This window comes from Phoenix dactylifera, chromosome 1 (genome assembly GCF_051530095.1).
Source record: "Phoenix dactylifera cultivar Ajwa chromosome 1, Ajwa_hap1_PhDact_Kaust_v1.1, whole genome shotgun sequence".
Classification (NCBI taxonomy): Eukaryota; Viridiplantae; Streptophyta; class Magnoliopsida; order Arecales; family Arecaceae; genus Phoenix; species Phoenix dactylifera.
The window spans coordinates 20,197,828-20,210,242 of NC_143190.1; the positions used below are offsets into that span (position 1 = coordinate 20,197,828).

A 12,415-nucleotide genomic window follows, 5' to 3' on the forward strand; every position below is an offset into this window, starting at 1 on the left:
GCACATATATATAAAGTACATACATACATTGAGATATGCACCATTTTTTACCACTCTAATTCACATAATTTTTAGTGTGCAAGCAATTTAAAGATAGTAGATCACATCCAACGGCTTGGATTATTGATGTTGGCTCCCCATTGTCCGACTGGATTTGATTTAAAACCCAATCAACAGAATTCTATTATATGTATGACATGTACAGTACAATATATAAAACATAAAATATGCACATGATTGTGCATGTTGTATTCCTTCGTGTATCCCATTTAGTGTATCCCATTCATATCTTATCCTACTTTTTCAAGATTTGTCATATTGGTCTATCTGTATCCCGTATCCATATTTGTGCTTAATAAAGAAACATCTACAAATTATCATCTATGGATCCTCGCTACAAGCACCATGCTTCCTACATAAACCTCAAGAGACCGCCTCCTTATTCTTGATCATATTGGTTATTTCTCCAAAATACCCGTTTTGAAAAAAAATTCAAAAATGAATACTCACATTTTTAAGACAGTGAATATCAAATTAATGCTTTTAGTTTGGTTTATACACTGAATGGTGGTATATTAAGAAATATGTATCCCATATCATGTGCTAATTAAATTAATCTTTTGTTTCTTAACTAACTTCCTTAAACCACTACCCTTTAGCTATGCATTTTCATTTCAGATTCTGTTTCCTGATTGACGATCTCAAGTCCTCCATGTAGCTTTAGAGTTGTGTTCTCGTTGCTAGAAGGATGGGCTCAAAAGCAGAGATCAAGAAATAGAAAGGCAAGGGGCAATTGTTGATTTTATAGATCTAAAAAAACTGTAGAAAACACTTAGCTCCCCTAGTTGAAATTGTTTCTGCCATATCACAACATGAAATTGTAAGTGAGACATTATATCCTGTTAATAGGGTGTACTTGTTTCCTCACAAAAGAGACCTGAACTCAAGTCCACTCTAAAGTGGACACCTAGGAATGTTTGCTTCACCTAAGCTCGAATGCCAGTGATTAGAAAGAGAATTATTTGCAATCATACACCAATCTACCAGGCCTGAATATGCTGGCCCCTTAGGAGTTCTTCAAGCTCTGGAAGGACTTTGGATTGGGGCTTCAAAGTCAAGATTGTAAACAAAGCGTTTAATATATTACTTTAATGCTCTTCTGCTCACTCCTTCCTTATAAATGAGACACTTAAGCAGAATCAATATGATTATTATTAATAATGATTTAATGATAATTTATAATGTCTAAAAATTGCAATTTTTGTTCACCAACATCCTGCAGAACAAACAGTAGAACTGGCAAATCTTTGAGTTTGCTACTGTGAAACAAACACCTTAACAGAAAAGTTCTGGCAAGCTGTCCAGACACTTCCAACACTTGCAAGCAAAGAAACATCCCCCTTACTGTATGGATGTAATTTATATTTAGATAGATTTAATGTTGGCCAATTTATCTATTTTTAATTATTTATTTTCTTTCAGAATCAGGAGAATCAATTAAATATATTATAATATCTGCATGATCATTCAACATATTGTGCTGTAAAGTTAGGACCATTTCAATTAATAAATTTGTATTTTTCTTTTCTAATTGAAGTTTTAAAGCTAGATTACCTTGTCTGAAACCAAGAACATTTTTATAATTCTTTTTAACCTCTCTTATAAAAGGAAGATAATAGTATTATTAGCAATGGTTACAACCGTGCCCATAACATCCTATTACAGTGTCAGTACGCAATATAGTATGAGATGGCAAGGTGTGACGAGCGTCGGTATGCTATGAGATTACATACCGATATAGTACGGTACGCCCGATATGGTACAAGACCAAACGATACAGCAATCCTTGGTTACAACATAAACTAAAAGTTCTATATAACTAACAAAACTATATGTCAACTTTTCACAGAACAAATGGAACTAATCATGTAATTTCTCACCGATTTATTCCCATCAAATATTTCTTGTGTACCATTGCCATGGTGTACATCCTGCGACCACCACGAAAATGCTAAGGTTTAGAACTTATGGCATGACTAGCATTTCACTAACACATCTCTCTCATAAAATGGTTATGGAGGCAAATAGAGGCATCAGACAACTTAATGTAAGATTTAACACATATATAGCTCAGACAGTTCAAGATAGTTTAATATTACCCAATCAACAATTAATACTTTCTTGGCACCTGCACTCTGTGCTGCTAATGCAGAAATTGCTGCATTATTATGGAGGCAGAAACCCATGGCTTGTTTTATACCTGCGTGATGCCCGGGAGGCCTAACCTGATTTATAGATCACATTGTTAGCACTTGCTGCAAACTAGAAGCAGCTACATAGCAAACTTAAATGTTATTCAACTATGGTCCAAATTGTTATGCTGATTCAAACTACTTGGTGATAACAATATAGAACATCTAAATTGAATTTGCAATGGAAAAGAAAGAACATACCAGAGCAAAACCATTCCTTGCATGACCAGACATAATTGTGCGAGCAAGATCTGCACAGAGTCCTGCTGCAAGTCTCGCGGCACATGCTGAATGTTCATTGGCATATGTGTCTGGAGTGAAGTAGCTGTCAGTTGGATCCAAGTAGAAGTCATCATATTTAATGTCATATTCAACTATATCTACAGACTATAAATCAAAGTTCATGAAAGCAATAGCATTCAACGCATCATCATCATCTCCTCTTCACATGTAAATAACCATCCAAAGACACTCTTCTAAGTTGAGAAAACTCCATGGAAGGATTACAAGTTTTTTCTTTTTTTGTTACAACTAGCTGTAAATCTGGTGTAAACCTAGAAGGTCGATCAGTGGCTAGGGGAACAACCTTATCAGTCATAGTTTTAAGCTGAAAAGATCAGAGAACAACCCTCCAAACTTCCCATTAATCTCACAGAATCTAGATGGAGAGTCAAACTGAAGACAGTCCGATTGATCAGGAAGTCAAAAAATCTACCAAGATCAACCTTGAGCAATTAATAAACTACATGAACTAGTAGATTAATTGACCATCCATCAGAAAGTGTTGACTTGCCCTACAGTATAGGCACTTAATGTCAGCTATTTTCATGTGATGCAATCTTGATCAATTAAAATCTCATTGAAATTTTCAATGATTGCTTTGGAAACTTAAGGGTGGTGGATACTATGATGAAACGTAGAAAGGCAGTACCAAAAACATAAGAGTAGAATAGAGCAGTGACCTTAGAAGAGGAAAAATCTGAGAAAAATGGAGATATTAAAGCAGGGATCTGGTTTCTCATTTCGCCTATGCTTTCTTGTTCATAAATAATATTAGGATCATTTGCAAATAAATAATTAAATAGACTGAGATACTCATGCATCATATTCTCATGATTAGTTTATATCAACTAAGAAAAAGAAAAACAGTAAGATCCAAAGTACCTGGAAAGCATATGTCTTGTTTGTTGAACTGCTTCGATATGATCCAAGGAGTGGACCTGCAGAGAGCCAAAGTTGAAAGGACTATGCTATCTATAGAACAAGGAAGCTGCAAACTAGGTAATACCCCAGTGGTTAAACCCTGAAATTTGGGAGAAGGTACTGGGTTTGAACTTCAAATCTTGGAGGGTGGTCCCCAAGTGTTTGGCTCAGATAAAACAAAAGAGAAGCTTCATGAACTACTGTAACATTACCAAACTAGAAATAATGAAAATGCATTCGATCCAGAATTTCTTTTTTAGAAAAAAAGAACAGAAAATGTTTAATCCAACAATCCTACCCATGGTTCAGAAAAACAAAGGAACAAATTATTCAACCAAAAGTCATTCTTATTTTTGATCAACTTTTAGTTATTTGGCGCCTAATAATCTGGTAGACAATTTATATCAGGGGCAAATAAAAAAACAAACTAAAGAAACCAGAAGATATGGCTTACCATCAGAAGTGCCTCTTGTGTTATTTCTCTAGGTGGTATGAAGGTGCATTTTCCAGGAAATATTCCTGAAATGGGAATTCAGTTTAGCCACACAAGAACTTTAAGAGATAATACTAGCATTAGTACCAACATTAAATGCAAAGTAAAACCAAAAACAAAAGAAATGAAAGCTGCAATGAATCTGAAAATGATTATCCCTTAAAGCTACAATTACTAAAAATGATAGTAGTACCTGCAGCAGCAAGGCTAGCTGCAATTGCCCTAAGGCGATCAGCCCTCTCTGGGTGTGGATGTGATTTCATTTCAACCTAATTACACCAATGAAGACAATGCCATCAGGAATCAAATTCTTAAGATCCTGACTCCTTGAGTCAACTTTATATATAGGCACCAACAGTACCAAAATAAATACAAACACGAGCAGCATTCACATACATATTCATAGTGTGTGCGCAAGAATCATTTGTTACTATCAGCAATCGAAAAGGTTGATTGTGAAATAAAATGTCAATTTAACATTGCCTCAGTCACACGACACGACAAAAGTAATTGCACACGAGTGACACTTTGATGTGAATAGAATCACATGGCAACATGGACAAGGGAGAGAGGGTACCGTGTGAGTATTTAAGAACATGTACACGCACATATTTCTAAATATGTATGCATAGATACACAACAAAATCAATATGCACTTCAAGGATCGAAGAAAACTTTGTACATATTTAAAAAAATTAGTAAGAAAAGAAGGTAGACAAGTCAATGAGCAGAGGATTAATTTAATTTGAAATAGACAAGCCCCATTAAAACCAAAAAGAGGAATAAAGAAAAGCAACATAATGTTAGAGAGGTTAAGGAGCAATGGGTGTTTACTATTTGTTTTTTGGTAGAGTATGCGTGTTTACTATTTAGAGCTTTAGATTTTATAAATTCATGGACCTCTTATTTTGGTACTAAGAGATGAAAATCAACGTTGAGAAACAAAGGGTTAAGAAGCCCAGGTTTCCAAGAGATCAATGATGAGTCCAAAACTAGGGAATAAAGAAAGCAAAAGCTCTTTCACGAATAAGTACAAAGCATGAAATAATGGGGCTAAGGAGCATTGAGCAGAACTTTTAAAAGTAAACAGAAAGGTAGACGAAAAGATGAAGTTTGAGGTTTAAACCAATCAGTTCTTTCATTGCCCCTTTCTAAAGAGAAAAGAAATATCCCAAAAGCTTAAGCCAAAACGTGCATGGGCACGAGCATACGAAACCACAAGGGTTCCTAACAAAATTCATCATCTCAGTACCTGACCACGTACTGATGCCACACTAGCACTGTGACGGTATGGTATGGTACGGGGTCTTTTCGGCATACCAAGTATCGATACGCCACAAATACTGGATACCGATAGCAAACCGGTACGGTACGATGCGCTCCTACCACCTGGCTCAGGCCAGTATGGCGAACCATGGTTCCTAGCCTATGTGATGTGCGCCTATTCCTCAAAACTTCTAAAAGGCATCAAATTTTAAACAATGGTTGGGGCAGGAAGAGGCCTCACACAAGCCTGTTCCATGCATGATGGATGCTTATTTGCAAGCACTTGTTTGGGTATTAAAGGTTTAACCTTCTTATCTACCACTAGAAAATCTAATGGCCCAAAGACCCTCTGCAAGTAATGAAATGTTGGAATTTTAACTTTATATCAAATCAATATTAAAAGGTCTTGATCATTTAATGGTCCAAATTTATCCCATGGACATAAACATTCAATATCTATTCCTATTTTCAAATATAGGGGTCAAAGAGATTTAACCATCCAATAGCAAGCACCCACTTCATAAACAATCTGAACATTAGGGGTCCCATTCACCTAACAATGTGAAGCCCTTTTTAGAATTTAACAACTGCAAATGGTTGAGGACTTCAATAAAAGGTGATTGTAAATTATATATAATCCAATTCGAATCGGATCCAACTTTTTTTGATGATATTAGTCGAGGTCCCTCATCTAATGGTGCAAATGGCCCCATGAATATGTTAGACTACAACACAAATCAATCTCAATTAATCTCAGCAAGGGGTTTTATTACGTCAATAATCCACTGGGATTGGGTTTGACTTCATTTCACACCTAAAAGGATAATAATTTACTTGTTTAGTGTAGATTGGCCTATATTTGAATCAAAGATAATTAAAGATCTCGATCATATCTAATCCCAGTTATTAATGAGAATAGAACACATCCAATGGCATAGTGGGATCCCATTCCAATAGCTAGACATGAACTTTGGATGATCCAATAATAGAACTCAATAGTCTAACATTACCCATGTCTGAAATAGAGAAGCCTTGATTGTTCAATGTCATGCACAACCTCAACAATCAACAAGTGTGTTAATCCATTGACAATCAAATGATTCATATGGCTGGTATGAGTGTTACCTGCACAGATTCTTCCCTTTCAATGGCCTAGGATCATGGATGACCTACTGATAATAGAACAACCAACACTAAAGATGTGGCCTAAACTAATGGCCTGGCATAAGAGCTCGGCAATACACAATAGCGCACCTTATGGACTTGGAACCATGGACTGTCTTCCCATGCCGCAAAACATGAAGACAACCAAGTCTTCCCAAAAATTCACTAAAACTCAGTCAGGAATCCTCGGCTATTGGTAGCATATGACTAAATATTTGGGCAGCTAATGGAGAGCATTGCATAATTCTCTGGGTTATATATAATCCAAAATTACAGCTAGATCAGGGCTTTTCTTTCAAGAAGGAAAAAAAGGAAAGAGAGACTTATAGATAAGGTTTTCTTCTTTCCTTGGAACCACAAAAGCCCTTTCTCTCATAGTCCTGTTACCTTACCATTTTCCTTTCTCCTTGTTTCTTCAGTTTTTCAGAACATCCGTCTACGTACATTGCGTCTCAATGGTAGCAAGAAACTCAATCTATATATTTTAAAGCCCGTTCATATGCATAATGATGCTTTTAGTACTATCTATCTATTCTATCTCTTTTATAAATTATGAATTGTTAAATACTTAAAATTATTGATTGTTTTCATAAGCTAGATTGTAACTGCTCAAAAGTTTTACAAATGTAATTCCAATGCAATTTTCTGGAATTAGTGTCTAATTACTTGTTTTCTCATCTATATATGATCTAACTAAATAAGGTAATTTGTTAGTTACTAGGCCATGGATCTTATTATTTTGGTTTTCCCATCTTTACGGATCTAGAGGCTTTGAGGCTAGTGAGGCATAGTTCTGGGAGCATGTTTAGACGCAAAGCCTGGTCTCTACTGTGGACTGAACTTATCTTTACAGTTTATTTACTGAAATCTATTGAGGATTCTTTTTAGTCATGAACTGTTTGGAGTTCAAACCTTACGTATAATTTCTGAGATCAGGATGGATTTTGGAGATGTTAAATTATTATTTTTGGAGAATGTAGGTTGCTCTGACTTTGTACTGCTGATTGTCTATGTGTTTATTATCTTGTAGTATGTTTGATTTACAAGTTAAATGTCTTGCATGCCTGGAGGGCTTTGTCGTATGAGAATGCGGCGGTTGACATCTCTCCAGCCTTGGGCTCTTGGGTCAAGGGCATGATAGAAAAAAGGCAAAAGCAATTTGAAGGCCACAACAAGCTGTATCAAGGGTGTACCAACCAAACCTAGCTGTCAATGATTAGCCAATATATTTGCTCATAAGATACATAGTACAATACAGCATATAGTCAATACTCAATAGTGTACAAATCAACAGCCAATCTAGCCCTAATCCTCAAAATTTAGAACTTTGGTCCTTCCAAGCCTTCATTAAATCAAATTAAACTACTTGAATAGCTGATAACGCATTGGATGTTTGAAGTTTGGTCCATCAATCCATACCGTAGTTGGAATTTGGGGCCAACTAGGAACAATAACCCACTTAGTCAATTGCTGAAACCTTAGCTCGTACCACATCTGAGCTCTGGGGGCTAAATCAGATCACATTTTAAATTAGGTTATTCAATAAGCTCAAGAATCAAGTCAATACAACATTTGGGCTCAGGAACCTAATGCCAACTTTCAAATTGCTAGTTCATACCATATTAAAACATGGAACGCACATCAAACGAGAACTCTTTTTCTTTTTGATGGTGATATGAGAGTTCATAACCACAGTCCAGGCCTTTTTAAATAGATGTGCACCTAGTGGGCTATCTTTCCATATGTACTTCACAAGAGATGAAACAAAATGCACCGTAAAGAACGAGACACTCTTAATCAGCTCCTACGATAAGTAAAAGGCATAGCTGGAAAAGAAAGAATGATGCAACACCAACAATCAAGGAACCGAGGAGCTTAAACTAGAAGAATATAAATACCATGAAAGATTTAGCTTTACAAAATAATTCAGCCACCATTGTAAATCCAAAATCATCTATAATTAATCCAAGTCATGTTTGTGAAAATGGACCTTAAAACTTGGGATCCTCCAGTAACATATGATTAAAAAAAGGTTATGTGAGTAGTTAGAGTTGCTGTTGTAACATGATGTCCATCGAGTAAATCCATATTGGTAGAAACACATTTTGGGCATAACAAACATATATTTCATTTCACAGAAACAAGATTATATATAACATCCATGGATGGCTGACTAAGGATGAAGATGATGGATAAAGATTTTCCAAGCAATTCAAATATTATGCTAGGAACGTCAACCGACTAGCCTCTTATAAAATGATGGAGAGCTTTATAAAGAAGAGTGACGTGCTCATTGGTAAAAATTATAATATATCAAAGGTTACAAAGCTAAACTCAACAAGAGAACCAACAAATTTGTTTCAAGTTGCATGAGATACTGCTAAGTGCTAACAAGATTACTCCTTGACATCTTTAGGTATGTCATCAACAGTTGATTCTTGATTCACAGGGACCATCCATAGTTCATATTATTTATAGATGCAATCTTAATTGACAAAATGGCAACAATGATAGATGCCATCCTGCTGCAATGAAAAGAAGCTTAATGATACAAGTCCCAAAAACAATTGAGCTGAGAAAAAATTGACATAATTAATTACTAATTATCCATGCCCAAAAAAAATAACTAATTACTTTATTATCTGAAATATATTTTTACAAGAGTTTTGAGAAAAGAGGATAGGCATTTTAAATCAACAAGAGAAGGAGACAAGCTTCCACATGTTCAAGGAAAAACTGAATAGGGGCAGCAATAAGGCCAAGATTGTTTGACGGGTTAAAATGTTGGCTGGTCAGAAGAGTGCAAGCATCCAACATATGTATAAGACAAGAAAAGAAAGAAGTGGTTTCTGGCCATACAGTTAATATAGAAAAATTAGAATTGACAAGTATTGCAGCATGGGAACTTATATAATAAAACTAATTGGTGACTAAGTGAACAGGATGTACCGAGATAGCATGAACTTAAGCAATGAAGAACAAAGAAGGCCTATGTGGGGATCCTTTAAATAAAATGGCCAAAGTTTGCAAAGAAAAAATTTAAACAAGCTAAAGTTACCTGAAATTTAAACCCTCAACATGCATGTCCTGAAGCAAATCGTGTTGATGATGTAGAGTTACTAGAAAAGGTTATGGTTACTAAGGCACTGCTTATTGCAGGAAATATGGTAAAGCTGACTGTCCAACTGGTAGGCATGGTCCAAGGTACCAAAAGAATACATACATTGGAACCTTGGTTATGAGGCAATTAAGAGCTAAAAGTGGCAGGAAGGATCCCAGAAGTCAGAAGACCCACAAACAAAACTAGAGGAGATACACCAATACCCACATAGAGACAGTTGTTGAATTAAACATCATATTCACAAACAAAGTAAGACATATGGATACCTCAGAATGAAGCAACATTCTCTCATCAAAACCTATGGCTGTACAAGTTTCTGAGGATGAATCTGCATAACAGATTGCAATCATGTAAACAAAAAAAGAAAAAGAAAAAGAAATATTGGCAAAATGTTCTATGAAATTGGCACTTGTCTTCATGAATCCTAGAAAGGATGGCAACATTATTGGATAGGCTTTTTACTTCTACTAAAACAAACTAATCTTACTAAAATGGCAAAAGTGTAAGGACAATAAAAGTAACCTTGATCACCAAATCATTTATTATAAGCATAAACATAGATCCAACATATTCAACTTAGAGCAAATTGGACCATAGTGTTAATTGTTAAAAAAAAAAACGAAGACATATATAGTCAAAAATTCACCATGTTCACTTACTCAAAAATATTAACCATATGAATGTCAACCAAAAATCCATCCAAATCTCACAAACCACTAAACAATAAACACAGTGTATTTCCTCTAGCTTCTTCCCTAGATGTTAAAGGAAGGTAATAGTCATAGCAATCAATATTGGTGAAAAATTAAGCATGACAATATCCAAATGCTCGGCTGAAGAGATGGCAATAGAAGTTGGTTCAGCATTCTCAATGTCTGCAACATATATACATAATGCAAAATGGTCAATAGATACATATTAAAAACTGGAGACAGCTACCCTGGAATTAGACCAACTGATCTTGTTGTATGCTTTGCTTTGAGATGTTTTAGTGGAGTTTATTTACCTTTCATGCAACGACATCATTCATATGAACAGTTACATTCTTAAGAAAGTGGTGAAAAGTCTTTCAAGGCTAGAACTTAGGAATTAGGATGGATTTGACATTAGATTAGTAAAAGAGACACAGGGTCAGGCTTGTAAATGGCTAGGGTTCAAGATCGGTAAAGGTCAACCTCACCATGCAGATGTTTTAAAACTTTTATGCAACCAACGCGACCCAACCAAAATTCCAGTTGTCAACCCAATTAGCCAACTTGAAGTAATCAACTTTCCCCTTCTTTTTTTTTTACCCACTCCCCCTTTTTATCTTTCTTTGTTTGTATGAGTGGGGTTGCGGTTGAGAGAGAGGGAGCTGTAGAGTAACGGAAGACGAAGGGTGGCGGATGGGTTGGATCTTCTTGTCATCTTATTTTCCTCTATAAAGGGGTGGCACAGTCAACCACCATGCCCCTCTCTATCAATGCCTTGCTATCTCCAAGCCAAAAGGTGTAGTAATAGAAGTTTTTTTTAGCACAAAATCCTTTAATATCCATGATTATTCACTAACAATTTTTTTTCTCTGTTATTTCCCCTCCAACCCGTGCTTCTATAAAATCAAGGATCAAGACATGTGAAATTAGATCCAACAAAACTAGAAGGGCTTGCCATCAAGGAGCAAGCAACAGTTACAAAATACAAACTGGTGGCTAGTGAGAAAGAGGGCAGAGAAAAAGAAGAGACAGAAAGAAAGAGGGAGGAGGGAGCAAATGATAAAGGAATAGAGGCACCCGGTCTTTGGTGGCTGCTGATGTTGTTGCTAGTTACTTGCTGTCAGTGGCTATAGAGATTGAAGGTAAAATTGGGAGGAACAGTATTAGGGGGAGATGGAATTTGGGCACATTTGGAGAAGGGTTTCGAAAATGCAGATTCAAAACAAAAGAGATTTACAAATATAGAAATAAAAATCCATTACATAATGTTTATCAGCTCAGGTCAATCCCAAATTGAGCCCGACCAATTTTGTAGTCAGGTACCCAGGTTAAATCATAAATCTAGTAAGTGGGTTAATTATGAGATCCAAATTTGAGTTAATTGCGCCATGTTCAAGTGAAAACTTAACCCATTTTGACAGGCCTAAGAGGGCATTATATCTTCCTTTCTCTCTCTCATTTCCATTTTCCTTTAAAACCGCTTTGGCTAATGCAAGACCTTCCAATATTATTGCTTGGCAGATTTCACTATCAACCCATCAAGGAAAAATAGACATTTCACTCAACCACTCCTAAGGCCGAAGCTCACAACCACAGAAGAGTATTAAGATATACAGACTCTTAAATTCTGCAAAAAGAAGACATAATTAATTAGGAAGAAATACAAAATAAAAGGATAAAAACAGGGACTCCTGATGAGGACAGAAAAGATAGGTAATAAGACAAGTCACCTAATCTATGATCAAGTTTGAATGCTCAAAAAGATCCCGCCTGCAAAAGAAATTGCAGATATATTTACTTTAATAACAAGTTTACAAATTAAATCATTTCTCAAATCTACAAGTATCTATTGTGTTCAAACGCCCGAGAAAGGCCTTTGTTGCCAAATCAGTAAAGAGAATAAAATTAAATAGCACTCCATACCATTATTATTATATCAGTATGTCTCTGATGGGAGAAAGGCATTATTGATAGACGACCTCAAGTTTGGATAAACCCATTCCAGATTGTTAACATGCTCGTAACGACAAAATATTTAAGAGAGAGAGAGAAGAAGAAGAAGAAGAAAAAGATGCTCCAATATTTCTCTTTCATGAATGCACATCCCACGTAAAGACTGAAAGTCGGAGATTGTTTCCACTCCATTATTATAAAACTAAGGATGCAATCATTATGAATTGACTGGGGTAGGAACTGCTTCAGTATCCAGCAACATTTCACAATA

The 12,415-nt window shown here is 35.8% G+C and overlaps 1 protein-coding gene across 1 annotated transcript in view; it reads right to left on the reverse strand.

The window, feature by feature from the left end:
• LOC103720603 (histone deacetylase 15) overlaps positions 1-12,415 on the reverse strand; it is a 65,355-nt gene that overhangs the window by 34,005 nt on the left and 18,935 nt on the right. Inside the window, exons 5-11 of the mRNA XM_088717698.2 lie at positions 9,766-9,827; positions 4,142-4,217; positions 3,910-3,974; positions 3,417-3,472; positions 2,454-2,577; positions 2,160-2,285; positions 1,941-1,991 (exon numbers count right to left, since the gene is read on the reverse strand). Coding sequence (XP_088573824.2) covers positions 1,941-1,991; positions 2,160-2,285; positions 2,454-2,577; positions 3,417-3,472; positions 3,910-3,974; positions 4,142-4,217; positions 9,766-9,827 — 560 coding nt within the window. The remainder of the gene's footprint in view (positions 1-1,940; positions 1,992-2,159; positions 2,286-2,453; positions 2,578-3,416; positions 3,473-3,909; positions 3,975-4,141; positions 4,218-9,765; positions 9,828-12,415) is intronic.